We start from the raw sequence: 27,724 nt of genomic DNA, 5'->3' as shown, positions 1-27,724 counted from the left end.
CTCTATCCCCAACCCTATAACCCCAACCTCATGGTAACTAACCTAAGTAAGGTGTGTGCTAACTATCTAACCCCAGCCCTAACCCCCTAACACTCTATCCCCAACCCTAACCCTCTATCCCCAGCCCTAACCCTCTAACCCTCTATCCCCAACCCTAACCCTCTATCCCCAACCCTATGGTAACTAACCTAGGTAAGGTATGGGCTAACTATCTAACCCCAGCCCCTAACCCCTAACCCTCTATCCCCAGCCCTAACCCCCTAACCCTCTATCCCCAGCCCTAACCCCCTAACCCTCTATCCCCAGCCCTAACCCCCTAACTCTCTATCCCCAGCCCTAACCCTCTATCCCCAGCCCTAACCCTCTATCCCCAGCCCTAACCCCCTAACCCTCTATCCCCAGCCCTAACCCCCTAACCCTCTATCCCCAGCCCTAACCCCCTAACTCTCTATCCCCAGCCCTAACCCTCTTTCCCCAGCCCTAACCCTCTATCCCCAACCCTAACCCTCTATCCCCAACCCTCTATCCCCAACCCTTACCCTCTATCCCCAACCCTAACCCTCTATCCCCAGCCCCTAACCCTCTATCCCCAGCCCTAACCCTCTATCCCCAACCCTAACCCTCTATCCCCAGCCCTAACCCTCTATCCCCAACCCTAACCCTCTATCCCCAACCCTAACCCTCTATCCCCAGCCCTAACCCTCTATCCCCAGCCCTAACCCTCTATCCCCAGCCCTAACCCCCTAACCCTCTATCCCCAGCCCTAACCCTCTATCCCCAGCCCTAACCCTCTATCCCCAGCCCTAACCCTCTATCCCCAACCCTAACCCTCTATCCCCAACCCTAACCCTCTATCCCCAGCCCTAACCCCCTAACCCTCTATCCCCAGCCCTAACCCTCTATCCCCAGCCCTAACCCTCTATCCCCAGCCCTAACCCCCCTAACCCTCTATCCCCAGCCCTAACCCTCTATCCCCAGCCCTAACCCTCTATCCCCAACCCTAACCCCCTAACCCTCTATCCCCAACCCTAACCCTCTATCCCCAACCCTAACCCTCTATCCCCAGCCCTAACCCTCTATCCCCAGCCCTAACCCTCTATCCCCAGCCCTAACATTTCTATCCCCAACCCTAACCCCCTAACCCTCTATCCCAACCCTAACCCTCTATCCCCAGCCCTAACCCTCTATCCCCAACCCTAACCCTCTATCCCTCTATCCCCAACCATTACCCTCTATCCCCAACCCTAACCCTCTATCCCCAACCCTAACCCTCTATCCCCAACCCTAACCCTCTATCCCCAACCCTAACCCTCTATCCCCAACCCTAACCCCCTAACCCTCTATCCCCAACCCTAACCCTCTATCCCCAGCCCTAACCCTCTAACCCTCTATCCCCAACCCTAACCCTCTATCCCCAACCCTATGGTAACTAACCTAGGTAAGGTATGGGCTAACTATCTAACCCCAGCCCTAACCCCCTAACCCTCTATCCCCAGCCCCTAACCCCCTAACCCTCTATCCCCAGCCCTAACCCCCTAACCCTCTATCCCCAGCCCTAACCCCCTAACTCTCTATCCCCAGCCCTAACCCTCTATCCCCAGCCCTAACCCTCTATCCCCAGCCCTAACCCCCTAACCCTCTATCCCCAGCCCTAACCCCCCTAACCCTCTATCCCCAGCCCTAACCCCCTAACTCTCTATCCCCAGCCCTAACCCTCTATCCCCAGCCCTAACCCTCTATCCCCAACCCTAACCCTCTATCCCCAACCCTCTATCCCCAACCCTTACCCTCTATCCCCAACCCTAACCCTCTATCCCCAGCCCTAACCCTCTATCCCCAGCCCTAACCCTCTATCCCCAACCCTAACCCTCTATCCCCAGCCCTAACCCTCTATCCCCAACCCTAACCCTCTATCCCCAACCCTAACCCTCTATCCCCAGCCCTAACCCCCTAACCCTCTATCCCCAGCCCTAACCCTCTATCCCCAGCCCTAACCCCCTAACCCTCTATCCCCAGCCCTAACCCTCTATCCCCAGCCCTAACCCTCTATCCCCAGCCCTAACCCTCTATCCCCAACCCTAACCCTCTATCCCCAACCCTAACCCTCTATTCCCAGCCTTAACCCCCTAACCTTCTATCCCCAGCCCTAACCCTCTATCCCCAGCCCTAACCCTCTATCCCCAGCCCTAACCCCCTAACCCTCTATCCCCAGCCCTAACCCTCTATCCCCAGCCCCTAACCCTCTATCCCCAGCCCTAACCCTCTATCCCCAGCCCCTAACCCCCTAACCCTCTATCCCCAGCCCTAACCCTCTATCCCCAACCCTAACCCTCTATCCCCAGCCCTAACCCTCTATCCCCAACCCTAACCCTCTATCCCCAACCCTAACCCTCTATCCCCAGCCCTAACCCTCTATCCCCAGCCCTAACATTCTATCCCCAACCCTAACCCCCTAACCCCAACCCTAACCCTCTATCCCCAGCCCTAACCCTCTATCCCCAACCCTAACCCTCTATCCCTCTATCCCCAACCATTACCCTCTATCCCCAACCCTAACCCTCTATCCCCAACCCTAACCCTCTATCCCCAACCCTAACCCTCTATCCCCAACCCTGACCCCCTAACCCTCTATCCCCAACCCTAACCCTCTATCCCCAACCCTAACCCCCTAACCATCTATCCCCAAACCTAACCCTCTATCCCCAGCCCTAACCCTCTATCCCCAACCCTAACCATCTTTCCCCAACCCTAACCCTCTATCCCCAGCCCTAACCCTATAATAAATAATAATATGCCATTTAGCAGACGCTTTTATCCAAAGCGACTTACAGTCATGCGTGCATACATTTTTGTGTATGGGTGGTCCCGGGGATCGAACCCACTACCTTGGCGTTACAAGCGCCGTGCTCTACCAGCTGAGCTACAGAGGACCACAACCCTCTATCCCCAACCCTATAACCCCAACCTCATGGTAACTAACCTAAGTAAGGTGTGGGCTAACTATCTAACCCCAGCCCTAACCCCCTAACACTCTATCCCCAGCCCTAACCCTCTATCCCCAGCCCTAACCCTCTAACCCTCTATCCCCAACCCTAACCCTCTATCCCCAACCCTATGGTAACTAACCTAGGTAAGGTATGGGCTAACTATCTAACCCCAGCCCTAACCCCCTAACCCTCTATCCCCAGCCCTAACCCCCTAACCCTCTATCCCCAGCCCTAACCCCCTAACCCTCTATCCCCAGCCCTAACCCCCTAACTCTCTATCCCCAGCCCTAACCCTCTATCCCCAGCCCTAACCCTCTATCCCCAGCCCTAACCCCCTAACCCTCTATCCCCAGCCCTAACCCCCTAACCCTCTATCCCCAGCCCTAACCCCCTAACCCTCTATCCCCAACCCTAACCCTCTATCCCCAGCCCTAACCCTCTATCCCCAACCCTAACCATCTTTCCCCAACCCTAACCCTCTATCCCCCAGCCCCTAACCCTATAATAAATAATAATTGCCATTTAGCAGACGCTTTTATCCAAAGCGACTTACAGTCATGCGTGCATACATTTTTGTGTATGGGTGGTCCCGGGGATCGAACCCACTACCTTGGCGTTACAAGCGCCGTGCTCTACCAGCTGAGCTACAGAGGACCACAACCCTCTATCCCCAACCCTATAACCCCAACCTCATGGTAACTAACCTAAGTAAGGTGTGTGCTAACTATCTAACCCCAGCCCTAACCCCCTAACCCTCTATCCCCAACCCTAACCCTCTATCCCCAACCCTATAACACCAACCTCATGGTAACTAACCTAGGTAAGGTATGGGCTAACTATCTAACCCCAGCCCTAACCCTCTAATCCTCTATCCCCAGCCCTAACCCTCTATCCCCAACCCTATATCCCCAACCTCATGGTAACTAACCTAGGTAAGGTATGGGCTAACTATCTAACCCCAGCCCTAACCCTCTAATCCTCTATCCCCAACCCTTTAATCCTAACAGTGTCATGGAAACTAACCTAGGTTAAGGTATGGGATAACTATCTATCCCCAACCCTTTAATCCTAACAGTGTCATGGTAACTAACATAGGTTAAGGTATGGGATAACTATCTGACAGTGTCATGGTAACTAAACTAGGTTAAGATATGGGATAACTATCTGACAGTGTCATGGTAACTAACCTGGGTTAAGGTATGGGATAACTATCTGACAGTGTCATGGTAACTAACCTAGGTTAAGGTATGGGATAACTATCTGACAGTGTCATGGTAACTAACCTAGGTTAAGGTATGGTATAACCCTCTAACAGTGTCATGGTAACTAACCTAGGCTAAGTTATGGGATAACTATCTGACAGTGTCATGGTAACTAACCTAGGTTAAGGTATGGTATAACCCTCTAACAGTGTCATGGTAACTAACCTAGGCTAAGTTATGGGATAACTATCTGACAGTGTCAGTGATCAGTTACTATGCTGGCTGGCTATTGATCAGTTACTATGCTGCCTGGCTATTGATCAGTTACTATTCTGGCTGGCTATTGATCAGTTACTATGCTGGCTGGCTATTGATCAGTTACTATGCTGGCTGGCTATTGATCAGTTACTATTCTGTCTGGCTATTGATCAGTTACTATGCTGGCTGGCTATTGATCAGTTACTATGCTGGCTGGCTATTGATCAGTTACTATGCTGGCTGGCTATTGATCAGTTACTATGCTGGCTGGCTATTGATCAGTTACTTTGGCTAGCTATTGATCAGTTACTATGCTGGCTATTGATCAGTTACTATGCTGGCTGGCTATTGATCAGTTACTATGCTGGCTGGCTATTGATCAGTTACTATGCTGGCTGGCTATTGATCAGTTACTTTGGCTAGCTATTGATCAGTTACTATGCTGGCTATTGATCAGTTACTATGCTGGCTGGCTATTGATCAGTTACTTTGGCTGGCTATTGATCAGTTACTTTGGCTGGCTATTGATCAGTTACTTTGGCTGGCTATTGATCAGTTACTATGCTGGCTGGCTATTGATCAGTTACTTTGGCTGGCTATTGATCAGTTACTATGCTGGCTGGCTATTGATCAGTTACTTTGGCTGGCTATTGATCAGTTCCTATGCTGGCTGGCTATTGATCATTTACTATGCTGGCTGGCTATTGATCAGTTACCTTGGCTGTCTATTGATCAGTTACTATGCTGGCTGGCTATTGATCAGTTACTTTGGCTGGCTATTGATCAGTTACTTTGGCTGGCTATTGATCAGTTACTTTGGCTGGCTATTGATCAGTTACTATGCTGGCTGGCTATTGATCAGTTACTTTGGCTGGCTATTGATCAGTTACTATGCTGGCTGGCTATTGATCAGTTACTTTGGCTGGCTATTGATCAGTTACTATGCTGGCTGGCTATTGATCATTTACTATGCTGGCTGGCTATTGATCAGTTACCTTGGCTGTCTATTGATCAGTTACTATGCTGGCTGGCTATTGATCAGTTACTTTGGCTGGCTATTGATCAGTTACTTGCACAGCAGATCATTGTTGATTTGGGGTTGGGTCTCAAAATAATCAGAACACTTAAAGCAACTATACTTTACAATACAATATTATAGCAACCGGCCAGGTTTATAATTAAATATTACACCCAATCAGAACAGGTTTATATCAGGGTAATGTCCATACCCAGTCAGACCAGGTTTATATCGAGGTAACGTCCATACCCAATCAGACCAGGTTTATATTGGGGTAATGTATCATACCCAATAAAAACCGAGTTTATATTGAGTTAATGTCCCAATCTGAAGAGGGTTTTAATTGAAGTAATGTCCCAATCAGAACAGGGCTTACATTGAGGTAACGTCCCAATCATAACAAGGTTTATATTGAGGTAATGTATCATACCCCATTAGAACAGAATTTCTATTGAGTTAATGTCCTACTCAGAACAGGGTTTATAATGAGATAATGTATCATACCACATCAGAACAGGGTTTATAATGAGATAATGTATCATACCACATCAGGACAGGGTTAATAATGAGATAATGTATCATACCCAATCAGGACAGGGTTTATATTGAGATAATGTATCATACCACATCAGGACAGGGTTTATAATGAGATAATGTACCATACCCAATCAGGACAGGGTTTATATTGAGGTAATGTATCATACCACATCAGGACAGGGTGTATAATGAGATAATGTATGATACCACATCAGGACAGGGTTTATAATGAGATAATGTATCATACCACATATGAACAGGGTTTATAATGAGATAATGTATCATACCCAATCAGAACAGGGTTTATATTGAGGTAATGTATCATACCACATCAGGACAGGGTTTATATTGAGGTAATGTATCATACCCCATTAGAACAGGGTTTATATTGAGGTAATGTATCATACCACATCAGGACAGGGTTTATATTGAGGTAATGTATCATACCCCATTAGAACAGGATTTCTATTGAGTTAATGTCCTATTCAGAACAGGGTTTATAATGAGATAATGTATCATACCCAATCAGAACAGGGTTTATATTGAGGTAATGTATCATACCACATCAGGACAGGGTTAATAATGAGATAATGTATCATACCCAATCAGGACAGTGTTTATAATGAGATAATGTATCATATCCAATCAGAACAGGGTTTATAATGAGATAATGTATCATACCCAATCAGAACAGGGTTTATATTGAGGTAATGTATCATACCACATCAGAACAGGGTTTATATTGAGGTAATGTATCATACCCAATCAGGACAGGGTTTATAATGAGATAATGTATCATACCCAATCAGGACAGTGTTTATAATGAGATAATGTATCATATCCAATCAGAACAGGGTTTATATTGAGGTAATGTATCATACCACATCAGAACAGGGTTTATATTGAGGTAATGTATCATACCCAATCAGGACAGGGTTTATAATGAGATAATGTATCATACCCAATCAGGACAGTGTTTATAATGAGATAATGTATCATATCCAATCAGGACAGGGTTTATATTGACTAACCCTAACCCTAACTTTACAGTAGTGGGAATGTCATTGACCTGGTTCTCTCCACTCTGTCCCTCTCCTTGCTGCCTGGTTCCAGATACTGCTGGTATGTACAATACTACTAATATACTATACTACATATTAAGCATAGTGTAACCAAGTGTATGACTAAAACAGTGTTAGCTCATCTGTGTCTGACCCTCTCCCTCACTGTTGTTCAAAGAGCCATTGTTGAGAAACCCTACCACTAGTCTACCTGTAGACTGTGCTGTATAGAAACCCTACCACTACTTTAGCTCTATACCAGGTGTTTTCAGTCTAAGACAGTGGGCCTTTTATGATACATATATTCCATTCTGTTGCACTGAAACAGTTAGAGACTCAGTTCTGATTGTAGGCATTAATTTCCTGCTCCCACATTGGGGCTTAAATCATGCTCTGCACACATTCATTAACATGCAACTGACTTTAATCAATAAAAGGGCTTTCAGAATATCCAGACAATTATTGTTTTTATTACATGTCATTGCCCTTTTAATTATATATATATATATATTATAAGAAGCCATTGCCACTTTAAGAGCTCTGTTGCACAGTTGTGCCTTACCATGCTAGAAACGCCATTTGTAATAGCATTTTTTAAATGATGCAACTCTCGCAATTTTAGGAGTTAAGAAATAAAAGTGGTAGCTCTGGAAAGCTGAGATACCCCTTTTTAAATGCAGCCATCAAAACTGCTTTAAAATATGTGTTTTCCCCGCGATTGTAACTATAAACAGGCTTAATATTGATTAATTATTGGAGAACCGAGTACCGTTTGGAGAACCGAGTACCGTTTGGAGAACCGAGTACCGTTTGACTTGTCTTTCCTTTCACGTGTTCCTTGAAACTCTATGTTGGAGGGTTTAGTGACCACCTTCTTCCATTTCTCAGCCCAGATCCAGGGGGAGGTGGAGCGGATATTCGAGCTAGCCCGGAGCCTACAGCTGGTGGTGCTGGATGCAGACACAGTGAACCACCCCATCCAGCTGTCTAAAACATCTCTGGCCCCCATCCTGGTCTACATCAAGGTCTCCTCCCCCAAGGTAAGGTTTCTCAAAGCTGGGTTAGTAAAGGTTTTATACAGCTGGGATATTACAGTTTCTATACCGCTGGGTTAGTAAAGGTTCCTCACAGCTGGGTTAGTAAATGTTCCTCACAGCTTGGTTAGTAAAGGTTCCTCAAAGCTGGGTTAGTAAAGGTTCCTCACAGCTTGGTTAGTAAAGGTTCCTCACAGCTGGGTTAGTAAAGGTTCCTCACAGCTTGGTTAGTAAAGGTTGTATACAGCTGGGTTCCGAAAGGTTTTAGACAGCTGGTTTAGTAAAGGTTCCTCACAGTGGGGTTATTAAAGGTTCTTCGAAGCTGGTTTAGTAAAGGTTCTTCATAGCTGGTGTAGTAAAGATTTTATGCAGCTGGGTTAGTAAAGGTTCTAAACAGCTGGATTTGTTAAGGTTCTATACAGCTGGGTTAGTAATGTTTCTATACAGCTGGGTTAGGAAAGGTTATTTACAGCTAAGTTAAAAAAGGTTATTCACAGCTGGGTTATTAAAATGTTCTTCACAGTTGGGTTAGAAAATGTTCTATACAGCTGGGTTAGAGAAGGTTTTACACAACTGGGTTATTAAAGGTTCTATTCAGCTGGGTTAGTGAAGATTATTCACAGCTGGGTTGGAAAAGGTTATATTCAGCTGGTTTAGTAAAGGTTCCTTACTGTTGGGCTATTAAAGGCTCTTCACAGCTGGGTTTGTAAACGCTCTATACAGCTCGGTTAGTAAAGGTTCAATAAAGCTAGGGTAGTAAAGGTTCTATACAGCTGGGTTAGTGAAGATTATTCACAGCTGGGTTGGAAAAGGTTCTATTCAGCTGGTTTAGTAAAGGTTCCTCACTGTTGGGATGTTAACGGCTCTTCAAAGCTGGGTTTGTAAAGGTTCTACAGAGCTGGGTGAGTTTTGATTATTCCCAGCTGGGTTGGTTAAAGGTTCTGTACAGCTGGGTTAGTAAAGGTTCTATACAGCTTGGGTTGTAACGGTTTTCACAGCTGTATTATTAAAGGTTCCTCACAGCTGGTTTAGTGAAGGCTATTCACAGCTGGGTTATTAAAGGTTCTATAGTGGCGCAGTGGTCTAAGGCACTGCATAGCTGTGCCACTAGAGATCCTGGTTCGAATCCAGGCTCTGTCGTAGCCGGCCACGACCGGGAGACCCATGGGGCGGCGCACAATTGGCCCAGCGTCGTCCAGATTAGGGGAGGGAATGGCCGGCAGGGATGTAGCTCAGTCGGTAGAGCATGGCGTTTGCAACGCCAGGGTTGTGGGTTTGATTCCCACGGGGGGCCAGTATGAAAAATAACAAAAATAATGTATGCACTCACTAACTGTAAGTCGCTCTGGATAAGAGCGTCTGCTAAATGACTAAAATGTAAAATGTCTATACAGCTGGGTTAGCAAAGGTTCCTCACATCTGGGATAGGAAAGGTTCTATACAGCTGGGTTAGTAAAGGTTTAAACAGTGGGGTTAGTAAATGTTCCTCACTGTTGGGTTAGTAAAGGTTCTTCATAGCCGGATAAGTAAAGGTTCTGTACAGCTCGTTTTGTGAATGTTATATACAACTCGGTTAGTAAAGGTTCCTGATAGCTGTGTTAGTAAAGGTTCCTCACAGCTGGCTTAGTTAAGGTTCTTCACAGCTGGGTTAATGCATTCTTCACATATGGGTTAGTAAAGGTTATTCACAGCTGGGTTAGTAAAGGATCTTACATTTACATTTTACATTTTAGTCATTTAGCAGACGCTCTTATCCAGAGCGACTTACAGTTATTATAAAAATAAAAATAAAATAATATTGGTCCCCCGTGGGAATCGAGCCCACAACCCTGGCGTTGCAAACGCCATGCTCTACCAATACATCCCTGCCGGCCATTCCCTCCCCTACCCTGGACGACGCTGGGCCAATTGTGCGCCGCCCATTGCACATTCGGATCGAAATTACTGTTAATTAATATCATCACCCCTTTTGAGTTTCTTTGCCCATGGGAGAAGTATATTTCACCCCACCATTCCTTTTTCCACGCAACTTCATTAGAGAAGGAGAAGGATTACTGTTATACTATTCCAGGTATTCCTTAAAGAGGTAGGGTTTCAAGTGTCTCCGGAAGGTGGTCAGTGAATCCGCTGTCCTGGCGTCGTGGGGGAGCTTGTTCCACCATTGGGGTGCCAGAGCAGTGAATAGCTGAGCGGGAACTGTGCTTCCGTAGAGGTAGGGGGGCTAGCAGGCCAGAGGTGGATGAACGTAGTGCCCTCGCTTGGGTGTAGGGTCTGATCAGAGCCTGAAGGTAAGGCGGTGCCGTTCCCTTCACAGCTCCGTAGGCAAGCACCATGGTTTGTAGTAGATGTGAGCTTCAACTGGAAGCCAGTGGAGTGTGCGGAGGAGCGGGGTGACATGAGAGAACTTGGGAAGGTTGAACACCAGACGGGCTGCAGCGTTCTGGATAAGTTGTAGGTGTTTAATGGCACAGGCCTGGAGCTCAGCCAACAGCAAGTTGCAGTAATCAAGACGGGAGATGACAAGTGCCTGGATTAGGACCTGTGCCGCTTTCTGTGTAAGATCAATCAATCAATTTTATTTTATATAGCCCTTCGTACATCAGCTAATATCTCGAAGTGCTGTACAGAAACCCAGCCTAAAACCCCAAACAGCTAGTAATGCAGGTGTAGAAGCACGGTGGCTAGGAAAAACTCCCTAGAAAGGCCAAAACCTAGGAAGAAACCTAGAGAGGAACCAGGCTATGAGGGGTGGCCAGTCCTCTTCTGGCTGTGCCGGGTGGAGATTATAACAGAACCATGCCAAGATGTTCAAAAATGTTCATAAGTGACAAGCATGGTCAAATAATAATCAGGAATAAATCTCAGTTGGCTTTTCATAGCCGATCATTAAGAGTTGAAAACAGCAGGTCTGGGACAGGTAGGGGTTCCATAACCGCAGGCAGAACAGTTGAAACTGGAATAGCAGCAAGGCCAGGCGGACTGGGGACAGCAAGGAGTCACCACGGCCGGTAGTCCCGACGTATGGTCCTAGGGCTCAGGTCTCTCAGTTGGCTTTTCATAGCCGATCATTAAGAGTTGAAAACAGCAGGTCTGGGACAGGTAGGGGTTTCGTAACCGCAGGCAGAACAGTTGAAACTGGAATAGCAGCAAGGCCAGGCGGACTGGGGACAGCAAGGTGTCAGCATGCCCGGTAGTCCTGACGTATGGTCCTAGGGCTCAGGTTCTCAGAGAGAAAGAGAGAACGAGAGAATTAGAGAGAGCATACTTAAATTCACACAGGACACTGGATAAGACAGGAGAAGTACTCCAGGTATAACCAACTAACCCCAGCCCCCCGACACATAAACTACTGCAGCATAAATACTGGAGGCTGAGACAGGAGCAGTCCGGAGACACTGTGGCCCCATCCGAAGAAACCCCCGGACAGGGCCAAACAGGAAGGATATAACCCCACCCACTCTGCCAAAGCACAGCCCCCGCACCACTAGAGGGATATCCTCAACCACCAACTTACAATCCTGAGACAAGGCCGAGTATAGCCCACAGAGGTCTCCACCACAGCACAAACCAAGGGGGGCGCCAACCCAGACAGGAAGATCACGTCAGTAACTCAACCCACTCAAGTGACGCACCCCTCCTAGGGACGGCATGAAAGAGCACCAGCAAGCCAGTGACTCAGCCCCTGTAACAGGGTTAGAGGCAGAGAACCCCAGTGGAGAGAGGGGAACCGGCCTGGCAGAGACAGCAAGGGCTGTTCGTTGCTCCAGAGCCTTTCCGTTCACCTTCACACTCCTGGGCCAGACTACACTCAATCATATGACCTACTGAAGAGATAAGTCTTCAGTAAAGACTTAAAGGTTGAGACCGAGTCTGCGTCTCTCACATGGGTAGGCAGACTGTTCCATAAAAATGGAGATCTATAGGAGAAAGCCCTGCCTCCCGCTGTTTGCTTAGAAATTCTAGGGACAATTAGGAGGCCTGCGTCTTGTGACCGTAGCGTACGTATTGGTATGTACGGCAGGACCAACTCGGAAAGATAGGTAGGAGCAAGCCCATGTAACGCTTTATAGGTTAACAGTAAAACCTTGAAATCAGCCCTTGCCTTAACAGGAAGCCAGTGTAGGGAAGCTAGCACTGGAGTAATATGATCAAATTTCTTGGTTCTAGTCAGGATTCTAGCAGCCGTATTTAGCACTAACTGAAGTTTATTTAGTGCTTTATCCGGTAGCCGGAAAGTAGAGCATTGCAGTAGTCTAACCTAGAAGTAACAAATGCATGGATTAATTTTTTCTGCATCATTTTTGGACAGAAAATTTCTGATTTTTGCAATGTTACGTAGATGGAAAAAAGCTGTCCTTGAAACAGTCTTGATATGTTCGTCAAAAGAGAGATCAGGGTCAAGAGTAACGCCGAGGTCCTTCACAGTTTTATTTGAGACGACTTTACAACCATCAAGATGAATTGTCAGATTTAACAGAAGATCTCTTTGTTTCTTGGGACCTAGAACAAGCATCTCTGTTTTGTCCGAGTTTAAAAGTAGAAAGTTTTCAGCCATCCACTTCCTTATGTCTGAAACACAGGCTTCTAGCGAGGGCAATTTTGGGGGCTTCACCATGTTTCATTGAAATGTACAGCTGTGTGTCATCCGCATAGCAGTGAAAGTTAACATTATGTTTTCGAATAACATCCCCAAGAGGTAAAATATATAGTGAAAACAATAGTGGTCCTAAAACGGAACCTTGAGGAACATCGAAATGTACAGTTGATTTGTCGGAGGACAGACCATTCACAGAGACAAACTGATATCTTTCCGACAGGTAAGATCTAAACCAGGCCAGAACTTGTCCGTGTAGACCAATTTGGGTTTCCAGTCTCTCCAAAAGAATGTGGTGATCGATGGTGTCAAAGGCAGCACTAAGGTCTAGTAGCACGAGGACAGATGCAGAGCCTCGGTCTGACGCCATTAAAAGGTCATTTACCACCTTCACAAGTGCAGTCTCAGTGCTATGATGGGGTCTAAAACCAGACTGAAGCATTTCGTATACATTGTTTGTCTTCAGAAAGGCAGTGAGTTGCTGCGCAACAGCTTTTTCTAAAATTTTTGAGAGGAATGGAAGATTCGATATAGGCCGATAGTTTTTTATATTTTCCGGGTCAAGGTTTGGCTTTTTCAAGAGAGGCTTTATCACTGCCACTTTTAGTGAGTTTGGTACACATCCGGTGGATAGAGAGCTGTTTATTATGTTCAACATAGGAGGGCCAAGCACAGGAAGCAGCTCCTTCAGCAGTTTAGTAGGAATAGGATCCAGTATGCAGCTTGAAGGTTTAGAGGCCATGATTATTTTCATCATTGTGTCAAGAGATATAGTACTAAAACACTTAAGTGTCTCTCCCGATCCCAGGCCCTCGCAGAGTCTGTGCAGATCCAGGACAGCTAAGCCCTGGAGGAATACGCAGATTCAAAGAGGAGTCCGTAATTTGCTTTCTAATGGTCATGATCTTTTCCTCAAAGAAGTTCATGAATTTATTACTGCTGAAGTGAAAGCCATCCTCTCTTGGGGAATGCTGCTTTTTAGTTAGCTTTGCAACAGTATCAAAAAGAAATTTTGGATTGTTCTTATTTTCCTCGATTAAGTTGGAAAAGTAGGATGATCGAGCAGCAGTGAGGGCTCTTCGGTACTGCACGGTACTGTCTTTCCAAGCTAGTCGGAAGACTTCCAGTTTGGTGTGGCGCCATTTCCGTTCCAATTTCCTGGAAGCTTGCTTCAAAGCTCGGGTATTTTCTGTATACCAGGGAGCTAGTTTCTTATGACAAATGTTTTTCGTTTTTAGGGGTGCAACTGCATCTAGGGTATTGCGCAAGGTTAAATTGAGTTCCTCAGTTAAGTGGTTAACTGATTTTTGTCCTCTGACGTCCTTGGGTAGGCAGAAGGAGTCTGGAAGGGCATCAAGGAATTTTTGTGTTGTCTGAGAATTTATAGCACGACTTTTGATGCTCCTTGGTTGGGGTCTGAGCAGATTATTTGTTGCGATTGCAAACGTAATAAAATGGTGGTCCGATAGTCCAGGATTTTGTGGAAAAACATTAAGATCTACAACATTTATTCCATGGGACAAAACTAGGTCCAGAGTATGACTGTGGCAGTGAGTAGGTCCAGAGACATGTTGGACAAAACCCACTGAGTCGATGATGGCTCCGAAATACTTTTGGAGTGGGTCTGTGGACTTCTCCATGTGAATATTAAAATCACCAAAAATTAGAATATGATCTGCTATGACTACAAGGTCTGATAGGAATTCAGGAAACTCAGAGAGGAACGCTGTATATGGCCCAGGAGGCCTGTAAACAGTAGCTATAAAAAGTGATTGAGTAGGCTGCATAGATTTCATGACTAGAAGCTCAAAAGACGAAAACGCCATTTTTTTTTTGTAAATTGAAATTTGCTATCGTAAATGTTAGCAACACCTCCGCCTTTGCGGGATGCACGGGGAATATGGTCACTAGTGTAACCAGGAGGTGAGGCCTCATTTAACACAGTAAATTCATCAGGCTTAAGCCATGTTTCAGTCAGGCCAATCACATCAAGATTATGATCAGTGATTAGTTCATTGACTATGACTGCCTTTGAAGTGAGGGATCTAACATTAAGTAACCCTATTTTGAGATGTGAGGTATCACGATCTCTTTCAATAATGGCAGGAATGGAGGAGGTCTTTATCCTAATAAGATTACTAAGGCGAACACCGCCATGTTTAGTTTTGCCCAACCTAGGTCGAGGCACAGACACAGTCTCAATGGGTATGGCTGAGCTGACTACACTGACTGTGCTATTGGCAGACTCCACTAAGCTGGCAGGTTGGCTAACAGCCTGCTGCCTGGCCTGCACCCTATTTCACTGTGGGGCTAGAGGAGTTAGAGCCCTATCTATGTTGGTAGATAAGATGAGAGCACCCCTCCAGCTAGGATGGAGTCCGTCACTCCTCAGCAGGTCAGGCTTGGTCCTGTTTGTGGGTGAGTCCCAGAAAGAGGGCCAATTATCTACAAATTCTATCTTTTGGGAGGGGCAGAAAACAGTATTCAACCAGCGATTGAGTGCTGAGACTCTGCTGTAGAGCTCGTCACTCCCCCTAACTGGGAGGGGGCCAGAGACAATTACTCGATGCCGACACATCTTTCTAGCTGATTTACACGCTGAAGCTATGTTGCACTTGGTGACCTCTGACTGTTTCATCCTAACATCGTTGGTGCCGACGTGGATAACAATATCTCTATACTCTCTACACTCGCCAGTTTTAGCTTTAGCCAGCACCATCTTTAGATTAGCCTTAACGTCGGTAGCCCTGCCCCCTGGTAAACAGTGTATGATCGCTGGGTGATTCGTTTTAAGTCTAATACTGCGGGTAATGGAGTCGCCAATGACTAGGGTTTTCAATTTGTCAGAGCTAATGGTGGGAGCCTTCGGCGTCTCAGACCCCGTAACGGGAGGAGTAGAGACAAGAGAAGACTCAGACTCAGACTCCGACTCGCTACATAATGGGGATAAGATAAGGTCGTACTCTGCGAATGTTGTAGAGTATGAACCTGCAGGATCGGGTCACCGCTTTGATGTTAGCGGAGAACGACAGGGTGTTGTCCAGGGTCATGCCAAGGTTTTTTGCACTCTGGGAGGAGGACACAATGGAGTTGTCAACCGTGATGGCGAGATCATGGAGCGGGCAGTCCTTCCCCGGGAGGAAGAACAGCTCCATCTTGCAGAGGTTCAGCTTGAGGTGGTGATCTGACATCCACACTGATATGTCTGCCAGACATGCAGAGATGCGATTTGCCACCTGGTTATCAGAAGGAGGAATGGAGAAAATGTATTGTGTGTCGTCTGCGTAGCACTGATAGGAGAGACCATGTGAGGATATGACAGAGCTAAGTGACTTGGTGTATAGAGATAAGAATAATAATAAAATAAATAATATGCCATTCAGCAGACGCTTTTATCCAAAGCGACTTACAGTCGTGCGTGCATACATTTTTGTGTATGGGTGGTCCCGGGGATCGAACCCACTACCTTGGCGTTACAAGCGCCGTGCTCTACCAGCTGAGCTACAGAGGCCCCTGGTGGACACCAGTGGTGAGAGCACGTGGTGCGTAGACAGATTCTTGCCACGCCACCTGGTAGGAGCGACCTGTCAGGTAGGACCCAATCCAAGAGTGAGCAGCGCCGGAGATGCCCAGCTCGGAGAGGGTGGAGAGGAGGATCTGATGGTTCACAGTATCAAAGGCAGCAGACAGGTCTAGAAGGACAAGAGCAGAGGAGAGAGAGTTAGCTTTAGCAGTGCGGAGAGCCTCCGTGACACAGAGAAGAGCAGTCTCAGTTGAATGACCAGTCTTGAAACCTGACTGGTTTGGATCAAGAAGGTCATTCTTAGAGAGATAGAAGGAGAGTTGGCTAGAGACGGCACGCTCAAGAGTTTTGGAGAGAAAAGAAAGAAGGGATACTGGTCTGTAGTTGTTGACATTGGAGGGATCGAGTGTAGGTTTTTTGAGGAGGGTTGCAACTCTCGCTCTCTTGAAGACGGAAGGGACATAGCCAGTGGTCAAGGATGAGTTGATGAGCGAGGTGAGGTAAGGGAGAAGGTCTCCGGAAATGGTCTGGAGAAGAGAGGAGGGGATAGGATCAAGCGGGAAGGTTGTTGGGCGGCCGGCCATCACAAGTCGCAAGATTTCATCTGGAGCGAGAGGGGAGAAAGAAGTCAAAGCATAGGGTAGGGCAGTGTGAGCAGGACCAGCGTTGTCATTTGACTTAATAAATGAGGATCGGATGTCGTCAATCTTCTTTTCAAAATGGGAGGAGGGAGGGGGAGGAGGGGGAGGATTCAGCAGGGAGGAGAAGGTGGCAAAGGGCTTCCTAGGGTTGGAGGCAGAGGCTTGAAATTTAGAGTGGTAGAAAGTGGCTTTAGCAGCAGAAACAGAGGAAGAAAATGTAGAGAGGAGGGAGTGAAAAGATGACAGGTCCGCAGGGAGTCTAGTTTTCCTCCATTTCCGCTCGGCTGCCCGGAGCCCTCTTCTGTGAGCTCGTAATGAGTTGTCAAGCCACAGAGCAGGAGGGGAGGACCAAGCCGGCCGGGAGGATAGAGGACATAGAGAGTCAAAGCATGCAGAAAGGGAGGAGAGGAGGGTTGAGGAGGCAGAATCAGGAGATCGGGGGGAGAAGGATTTAGCAGAGGGAAGAGGTGATAGGATGGAAGAGGAGAGAGTAGCGGGAGAGAGAGAACGAAGGTTGCGACTGCACATTACCATCTGAGTAGGGGCAAAGTGAGTAGTGTTGGAGGAAAGCGAGAGAGAAAAGGATACAAAGTAGTGGTCAGAGACTTGGAGGGGAGTTGCAGTGAGATTAGTAGAAGAACAGCATCTAGTAAAGATGAGGTCAAGCGCATTGCCTGCCTTGTGAGTAGGGGGGGACGGTGAGAGGGTGAGGTCAAAAGAGGAAAGGAGTGGAAAGAAGGAGGCAGAGAGAAATGAGTCAAAGGCAGATGTAGGGAGGTTAAAGTCACCCAGAACTGTGAGGGGTGAGCCATCCTCAGTAAAGGAACTTATCAAGGCGTCAAGCTCATTGATGAACTCTCCAAGGGAACCTGGAGGGTGATAAATGATAAGGATGTTAAGCTTGAATGGGCTAGTGACTGTGACAGCATGGAATTCAAATGAGGAGATAGACAGATGGGTCAGGGGGAAAAGAGAGAATGTCCACTTGGGAGAGATGAGGATTCCTGTGCCACCGCCTCGCTGACCAGATGCTCTCGGGGTATGCGAGAACACATGATCAGACGAGGAAAGAGCAGTAGGAGTAGCAGTGTTTTCTGTGGTAATCCATGTTTCCGTCAGCACCAAGAAGTCGAGGGACTGGAGGGTAGCATAGGCCGAGCTGAACTCTGCCTTGTTGGCCGCAGAACGGCAGTTCCAGAGGCTGCCGGAGACCTGCCAGAGCAGCAATTGGTCTTAAATCACTAATTGGTTCAAGAAACATTTAGACTGCAAGCTGATTTGGACATTTCGGCTTTCGCCAGTGTGCCGCATAGCTGGGTTAGTAAAGGTTCCTCACAGCTGGGTTAGTAAAGGTTTTTCACAGCTGGGTTAGTAAAGGTTCCTCACAGCAGGGTTATTAAAGGTCTTCACAGCTCGGTTATTAAAAGTTCTATACAGCTGGGGTAGTAAAGGTTCTTTAAAGATGGGTTATTAAAGTTTCTATACAGCTGGGTTAGTAAATATTCTTCATAGCTGGTTTAACAAAGGTTCTTCACAGCTGGGTTAGAGAAGGTTATTCACAGCAGTGTTTGTAAAGATTCTATACAGCTGGGTTATTAAAAGGTTCTATATAGATGGGTTACTAAAGATTCTATACAGCTGGGTTAGTAAAGGATTTATACAGTTGGGTTGGTAAAGGTTCTTCATAGCTGGTTTAACAAAGGTTCTAACAGCTGGGTTAGTGAAGGTTCTTTACAGCTGGGTTATTAAAGGATCTTCACAGCTGGGTTAGTAAAGGTTCTATACAGCTTTGTTAGTAAAGGTTCTATTCAGCTGGGTTAGTAAAGGTTCCTCACAGCTGGATTATTAAATGCTTTTCACAGCTGGGTTAGTAAAGGTTCTATACAGCTGGGTTAATAAATGTTCTATACAGCTGTGTTAATAAAAGTTATATACTGCTGAATTAGTAAAGGCTCCTCGCAGCTGGGTTAAAAGGGTAAAATACACCTGGGTTAGTAAAGGTTTTATACAGCTGGGTTAGTAAAGGTTCTATACAGCTGGGTTAGTAAAGGTTCCTCACAACTGGGTTAGTAAAGTTTTTATACAGCTGGGATAGTAAAGGTTCCTCACAGCTGGATTATTAAAGGTCCTTCACATCTGGGTTATTAAAAGTTATTTGCAGCTGGGTCAGTAATGGTTCTATACAGCTGGGTTAATAAAGGTTCTATACAGCTGGGTTAATAAAGGTTCTATACAGCTGAGTTAATAAAGGTTCTATACAGTTGGGTTAGTAAAGGTTCTATACAGCTGGGTCAGTAATGGTTCTATACAGCTGGGTTAGTAAAGGTTCTATACAGCTGAGTTAGTAAAGGTTCTATACAGCTGGGTCAGTAATGGTTCTATACAGCTGGGTTAATAAAGGTTCTATACAGCTGAGTTAATAAAGGTTCTATACAGTTGGGTTAGTAAAGGTTCTATACAGCTGGGTCAGTAATGGTTCTATACAGCTGGGTTAGTAAAGGTTCTATACAGCTGAGTTAGTAAAGGTTCTATACAGTTGGGTCAGTAATGGTTCTATACAGCTGGGTTAATAAAGGTTCTATACAGCTGAGTTAGTAAATTGTATTTACTGCTAAGTTAGTAAATGTTCTTTACAGCTGGGTTAGTAAATGTGATAAATAGCTGGGCTACTATAGATTCTACACACCTGGGTTAGTAAAGGTTCCTCACAGCTGGATAATTAAAGGTCCTTCTCAACTGGGTTAGTAAAGGTTCTATACAGCTGGGTTAGTAACATTTCTTTAAAGCTGGGTTAATAAAGGTTCTATACAGCTGAGTTAGTGAAGGTTCCTCACAGCTGGGTTAGTAAACATTATTCACACTCAGTTAGTAAATCTTCAATTTAGCTGGGTTAGGAAAGGTTCTATACAGTTGGGTTAGTAAAGGTTTTACACTGCTGGTTAGTAAAGGTTCCTCACAGCTGAGTTATTAATTGTTCCTCACAGCTGGGTTAGTAAATGTTCTTCACAGCTTGGTTAGGAAAGTTTCTATATTGCTGGATTAGTAAAGGTTCTATACAGCTGGTTATGCAAAGCCTATTCACAGCTGGGTTAGGAAAGGTTATATGTAGCTGGGTTAGTAAATGTTGTATACAGCTGGGTTAGTGAAGGTTTTATACAGATGGGTTAGTAAAGGTTCCTCACAGCTTGGTTAGTAAAGGTTCCCCAGAGCTGTGTTAGTAAAGGTTCTATACAGCTGGGTTAGTAAAGGTTCCCCAGAGCTGTGTTAGTAAAGGTTCCATAGAGCTGTGTTAGTAAAGGTTCCATAGAGCTGTGTTAGTAAAGGTTCTATACAGCTGGGTTAGTAAAGGTTCCCCAGAGCTGTGTTAGTAAAGGTTCCCCAGAGCTGTGTTAGTAAAGGTTCCCCAGAGCTGTGTTAGTAAAGGTTCCATAGAGCTGTGTTAGTAAAGGTTCCATAGAGCTGTGTTAGTAAAGGTTCTATACAGCTGGGTTAGTAAAGGTTCCCCAGAGCTGTGTTAGTAAAGGTTCCATAGAGCTGTGTTAGTAAAGGTTCCCCAGAGCTGTGTTAGTAAAGGTTCTATACAGCTGGGTTAGTAAAGGTTCCCCAGAGCTGTGTTAGTAAAGGTTCTATACAGCTGGGTTAGTAAAGGTTCCCCAGAGCTGTGTTAGTAAAGGTTCCCCAGAGCTGTGTTAGTAAAGGTTCCCCAGAGCTGTGTTAGTAAAGGTTCCCCAGAGCTGTGTTAGTAAAGGTTCTATACAGCTGGGTTAGTAAAGGTTCTATACAGCTGGGTTAATAAAGTTTATAAACATTGAAGTAATGTTGTATATGTTGTTTCCACCCTCCCTCTCTTCTGCTCCTCCTCTCTACCTCTCGTCTTCTGTTGTCCAGGTGTTATCAAGGCTTATCAAGACCAGGGGCAAGTCTCAGACCAAGCATCTCAACGTCCAGATGGTGGCTGCAGACAAACTGGCCCAGTGTCCCACGGTGAGAGTAACCTAACCATAATAACCATGACCCTAACATAATAACCCTAACCCTAACCCAAACCCAACCCTACCCCTGACTGGCCCAGTGCCCCACAGTGAGAGTCACCTTAACCTTAACCATAGTAACCATAACCCTAACCATAATAACCATGACCCTAACCTAACCGTAATAACCCTAACCCTAACCCTACCCCTGACTGGCCCAGTGTCCCACGGTGAGAGTCACCTTAACCTTAACCATAGTAACCATAACCCTAACCATAATAACCATGACCCTAACCTAACCGTAATAACCCTAACCCAAACCCAAAGCTTACCCTACCCCTGACTGGCCCAGTGTCCCACAGTGAGAGTCACCTTAACCTTAACCATAGTAACCATAACCCTAACCATAATAACCATGACCCTAACCTAACCGTAATAACCCTAACCCTAACCCAAAGCTTACCCTACCCCTGACTGGCCCAGTGCCCCACAGTGAGAGTCACCTTAACCTTAACCATAGTAACCATAACCCTAACCATAATAACCATGACCCTAACATAATAACCCTAACCCTAACCCTACCCCTGACTGGCCCAGTGTCCCACAGTGAGAGTCACCTTAACCTTAACCATAGTAACCATAACCCTAACCATAATAACCATGACCCTAACATAATAACCCTAACCCAAAGCTTACCCTACCTCTAACTGTTCCAGTGCCCCACAGTGAGAGTCACCTTAACCTTAACCATAGTAACCATAACCCTAACCATAATAACCAATAACACTAACATAATAACCCTAACCCAAAGCTTACCCTACCTCTAACTGTTCCAGTGCCCCACAGTGAGAGTCACCTTAACCTTAACCATAGTAACCATAACCCTAACCATAATAACCATGACCCTAACCTAACCGTAATAACCCTAACCCTAACCCAAAGCTTACCCTACCCCTGACTGGCCCAGTGTCCCACGGTGAGAGTCACCTTAACCTTAACCATAGTAACCATAACCCTAACCATAATAACCAATAACACTAACATAATAACCCTAACCCTAACCCTACCCCTGACTGGCCCAGTGTCCCACGGTGAGAGTCACCTGACCATAATAACCATGACCCTAACATAATAACCCTAACCCTAACCCAAAGCTTACCCTACCTCTAACTGTTCCAGTGTCCCATTTTGAGAGTAACCTTAACCATAACCATAGTAACCATAACCCTAACCATAATAACCATGACCCCAACCTAACCGTAATAACCCTAACCCTAACCCAAACCCAACCCTACCCCTGACTGGCCCAGTGTCCCACGGTGAGAGTCACCTGACCATAATAACCATGACCCTAACATAATAACCCTAACCCTAACCCAAAGCTTACCCTACCTCTAACTGTTCCAGTGTCCCATTTTGAGAGTAACCTTAACCATAACCATAGTAACCATAACCCTAACCATAATAACCATGACCCTAACCTAACCGTAATAACCCTAACCCTAACCCAAAGCTTACCCTACCCCTGACTGGCCCAGTGTCCCACAGTGAGAGTCACCTTAACCTTAACCATAGTAACCATAACCCTAACCATAATAACCATGACCCTAACCTAGCCGTAATAACCCTAACCCTAGCCCAAAGCTTACCCTACCCCTGACTGGCCCAGTGCCCCACAGTGAGAGTCACCTTAACCTTAACCATAGTAACCATAACCCTAACCATAATAACCATGACCCTAACATAATAACCCTAACCCAAAGCTTACCCTACCTCTAACTGTTCCAGTGCCCCACAGTGAGAGTCACCTTAACCTTAACCATAGTAACCATAACCCTAACCATAATAACCATGACCCTAACCTAACCGTAATAACCCTAACCCAAAGCTTACCCTACCCCTGACTGGCCCAGTGCCCCACAGTGAGAGTCACCTGAAAAATAATCATCAGAGGTGTCATGATCCGTTTCTTCCCCGCCATCTGAGTCGCTTTCATTCAGATCTTGTAGCAATGCTAACACAGCATGTGCATCCATTCGTCTTGGTCTTGCCATTGTAAATTATGCACGCTCTGATTGTGTAGCCTACTCCAAGTAGTAGAATAATAAGACTGTTTGGATTCGACTGATATAGGGCACACCGTTTTGAGATTATAATTAGAATAGATACAATAGAATCTTCATTCACAATTAGTGATTACATAGTTATGTATAGTTTGCTTCCCCTTGCTCATCAACTGACCCATTCCCCCCATCATATTATACTTCAATTATTTCATCTGTTGTTATGTGTGTGAAATTAGTTTTGTGTGTAGAGTCTATGTTTTGTGTTCATTGTTTCAGTTTCTAGTTCATGTGTTTCTATGTTGGCTGGGGTGGTTCTCAATCAGAGGCAACGTGAATCAGCTGTTGCTTGTTGTCTCTGATTGGGAACCATACTTAGGCAGCCGTTTGGCACTTGTGTTTTGTGGTATCTTGTTCCGTGTTGGTTTGTGTATGTACCCAAGGACTTCACGTATCGTTTTGTTGTTTTTGTTCGTGTGGTGAATAATAATAAAAGATGTTCGGATTCCACGCTGAGCATTGGTCCACTCCTTTCGACGATCGTGACATGCGCTCTGGCACACTCAGATGAGAGTGCTCTGAAATCGGAGTAGATGGCCAGAGCGGATTTACCAAATATGTCTATCGACAGTTGTCGCAGTGACATCATGAACATTCTATTGAAATGGATACTTGCATAGTGGAGTCTTTTGTATCAACATGTAGCTAGCTAGCTAAACAATGAACCATAATCCCAACTCATAACCTTACTACCCTGCATGAATCTGCAGGTAACTAACAAATCAGGTTCAATGTTAGCTATCTAGCTAACATTAGGCTACAACTAGCAATGCAAATGGCTCTGAGATACGAATAATATTACTACACAGATCATATACGTACCGTTAGCTAGCGAGCCAGCCAGCTAACCTTAGCTAGCTAGCTAACAGTATGCTTTAACTTGAAATGAAAACTAATTTCTGACAAAATTAGAAACTTGTCATATCTGAAAATGTAGGAGAGGCCTGCCAGGTAGGATGCAATCCAAGAGTGTGCAGAGCCTGAGACGCCCAGCCCTGAGAGGGTGGAGAGGAGGATCTGATTCTGCACAGTGTCGAAGGTAGCGGATACATCTAAGAGGATGAGAACAGAGGAGCGAGAGTCAGCTTTGGTAGTGCGGAGAGCTTACGTATCATCCTGTATCACCCTGTATCAGTCTGTATTAGTATGCATAACCCTGTATCAGTCTGTATCAGTCTGTATCAGTCTGTTTCAACCTGTATCAGCCTGTATCACTCCGTATCACCCTGTATCATGCTGCATCACCATGTATCAGCCTGTATCAGTCTGTATCCCCCTGTCTCTGCCTCTCCATGCTGAATCTGTCCTTGTTATCTGAGATTAAGTTATTTCCTTCCATCCTGTCTAAATCAGGCTCCTAAACAGAGATGTACAGTGGGGGGGAAAAGTATTTAGTCAGCCACCAATTGTGCAAGTTCTCCCACTTAAAAAGATGAGAGAGGCCTGTAATTTTCATCATAGGTACACGTCAACTATGACAGACAAATTGAGAAAATAAATTCCAGAAAATCACATTGTAGGATTTTTAATGAATTTATTTGCAAATGATGGTGGAAAATAAGTATTTGGTCACCTACAAACAAGCAAGATTTCTGGCTCTCACAGACCTGTAACTTCTTCTTTAAGAGGCTCCTCTGTCCTCCACTCGTTACCTGTATTAATGGCACCTGTTTGAACTTGTTATCAGTATAAAAGACACCTGTCCACAACCTCAAACAGTCACACTCCAAACTCCACTATGGCCAAGACCAAAGAGCTGTCAAAGGACACCAGAAACAAAATTGTAGACCTGCACCAGGCTGGGAAGACTGAATCTGCAATAGGTAAGCAGCTTGGTTTGAAGAAATCAACTGTGGGAGCAATTATTAGGAAATGGAAGACATACAAGACCACTGATAATCTCCCTCGATCTGGGGCTCCACGCAAGATCTCACACCGTGGGGTCAAAATGATCACAAGAACGGTGAGCAAAAATCCCAGAACCACACGGGGGGACCTAGTGAATGACCTGCAGAGAGCTGGGACCAAAGTAACAAAGCCTACCATCAGTAACACACTACGCCGCCAGGGAATCAAATCCTGCAGTGCCAGACGTGTCCCCCTGCTTAAGCCAGTACATGTCCAGGCCCATCTGAAGTTTGCTAGAGTGCATTTGTATGATCCAGAAGAGGATTGGGAGAATGTCATATGGTCAGATGAAACCAAAATATAACTTTTTGGTAAAAACTCAACTCGTCGTGTTTGGAGGACAAAGAATGCTGAGTTGCATCCAAAGAACACCATACCTACTGTGAAGCATGGGGGTGGAAACATCATAATAATAATGATAATATGCCATTTAGCAGACGCTTTTATCCAAAGCGACTTACAGTCATGCGTGCATACATTTTTGTGTATGGGTGGTCCCGGGGATCGAACCCACTACCTTGGCGTTACAAGCGCCGTGCTCTACCAGCTGAGCTACAGAGGACCATGCTTTGGGGCTGTTTTTCTGCAAAGGGACCAGGACGACTGATCCGTGTAAAGGAAAGAATGAATGGTGCCATGTATCGTGAGATTTTGAGTGAAAACCTCCTTCCTTCAGCAAGGGCATTGAAGATGAAACGTGGCTGGGTCTTTCAGCATGACAATGATCCCAAACACACCGCCCGGGAACGAAGGAGTGGCTTCGTAAGAAGCATTTCAAGGTCCTGGAGTGGCCTAGCCAGTCTCCAGATCTCAACCCCATAGAAAATCTTTGGAGGGAATTGAAAGTCCGTGTTGCCCAGCGACAGCCCCAAAACATCACTGCTCTAGAGGAGATCTGCATGGAGGAATGGGCCAAAATACCAGCAACAGTGTGTGAAAACCTTGTGAAGACTTACAGAAAACGCTTGACCTGTGTCATTGCCAACAAAGGGTATATAACAAGGTATTGAGAAACGTTTGTTATTGACCAAATACTTATTTTCCACCATAATTTGCAAATAAATTCATTAAAAATCCTACAATGTGATTTTCTGGATTTTTTTCTTCTCATTTTGTCTGTCATAGTTGACGTGTACCTATGATGAAAATGACAGGCCTCTCTCATCTTTTTAAGTGGGAGAACTTGCACAATTGGTGGCTGACTAAATACTTTTTTCCCCCACTGTACTTGATTTGATTATCAGATAGTGTTATTTTAAGTAATTGGTATCCAAGGGGACTGCTAAAGCAGCAGTGACCTGAGTGGCGCAGTGGTCTAAGGCACTGCATCACAGTGCTAACTGTGCCACTAGAGATCCTGGTTCGAATCCAGGTTCTGTCGCAGCCGGCCGCGACCGGGAGACTCATGGGCGGCGCACAATTGGCCCAGCGTTGTCCAGGGTAGGGGAGGGAATGGCCGGCAGGGATGTAGCTCAGTTGATAGATCATGGCGTTTGCAACGCCAGGTTTGTGGGTTCGATTCCCACGGGGGGCCAGTATAAAAAAAATATATATGTATTCACTAACTGTAAGTCGCTCTGGATAAGAGCGTCTGCTAAATGACTAAAATGTAATGGATTGTCCCTTCAGTCTGAATGACACTAACACCCTGTCTGGCCTGCAGGAGATGTATGACGTAATCTTGGATGAGAACCAGCTGAGCGATGCCTGTGAGCACATAGCAGACTACCTAGAGGCATACTGGAGGGCCACCCACCCCCCAGAAACAGAACCTGTTAACCCCTTAGTGGAGAAGCTGGCAGAGAACACACTGCCTACAAGCCCTGCTCCAAAGGTAACCCTAAATCTAACCACAACCCAACTTCACAGTTAGAACAGAGTTGGAATGTAATAAGAATGTCACACTAGTTAAAACATCACACTAGTTAGAACGTCACCATATTAAAAACGTCACACTAGTTAGAACGTCACCATATTAAAAACTTCACACTAGTTAGAACATCACCATAGTTAAAACATCACACTAGTTAGAACGTCACCATAGTTAAAACATCACACTAGTTAGAACGTCACCATAGTTAAAACATCACACTAGTTTGAACGTCACCAAAGTAAAAACATCACACTAGTTAGAACGTCACCATAGTTAAAACATCACACTAGTTAGAACGTCACCATAGTTAAAACGTCACACTAGTTAGAACGTCACCATAGTTAAAACATCACACTAGTTAGAACATCACCATAGTTAAAACGTCACACTAGTTAGAACGTCACCATAGGTGTACTCAAACTCCTGTTTTCATTTTCATCATGTGCCATTTATCATTTCTCCTCCTTTACTAATATCCTGTGGGAAATATCCAGAAGTGAGAGATCTTTTTCTGGTGAGTCACCATGTAGACACCATATATACACCATATACACACCATATATATACCATATGTACACCAAATACAGTATACACCATAGACACACCATATAAACACCATATATACACCATATACAGTGTATTCAGAAAATATTCAGACCCCTTAACTTTTTCCACATTTTGTTATGTTAAAGACTTATTCTAAAATGGATTAAATCATTGTTTCCCCTCATCAATCTACACACAATTCCCCATTATGACAAAACAAAAACAAATGTATTAAAAATAAAAACTTAAATATCACATTTAAATAAGTATTCAGACCCTTTACTCAGCACCTTTGGCAGTGATTGCAGCCTTTAATCTGCTTGGGTATGATGCTACAAGCTTGGTTTTTGCTCTGACGTGAACTGTGCGACCTTATATAGACAGGTGTGTGACTTTCCAAATCATGTCCAATCATTTGATTTTTCCACAGGTGGACTCCAATCAAGTT

General features: G+C 45.4%; 1 protein-coding gene across 1 annotated transcript in view; it reads left to right on the top strand.

Annotated features, from left to right (window-relative positions):
* The window catches only part of cacnb2b (calcium channel, voltage-dependent, beta 2b), a 104,955-nt gene extending 77,708 nt beyond the window's left edge, over positions 1–27,247 (top strand). The window contains exons 10-14 of the mRNA XM_041896894.1: positions 7,116–7,124; positions 7,952–8,103; positions 20,744–20,839; positions 26,521–26,691; positions 27,225–27,247. Of these exons, the coding sequence (XP_041752828.1) occupies positions 7,116–7,124; positions 7,952–8,103; positions 20,744–20,839; positions 26,521–26,691; positions 27,225–27,230 (434 nt within the window). The 3' untranslated portion in view covers positions 27,231–27,247. The remainder of the gene's footprint in view (positions 1–7,115; positions 7,125–7,951; positions 8,104–20,743; positions 20,840–26,520; positions 26,692–27,224) is intronic.
* The last annotated feature ends 477 nt before the right edge of the window (positions 27,248–27,724 follow it).

This window comes from Coregonus clupeaformis, chromosome 14 (assembly GCF_020615455.1).
Source record: "Coregonus clupeaformis isolate EN_2021a chromosome 14, ASM2061545v1, whole genome shotgun sequence".
Taxonomy (NCBI): domain Eukaryota; kingdom Metazoa; phylum Chordata; class Actinopteri; order Salmoniformes; family Salmonidae; genus Coregonus; species Coregonus clupeaformis.
The sequence above is the reverse complement of the archived record's forward strand: the minus strand, read 5'-3'. Positions and strand labels throughout refer to the sequence as shown.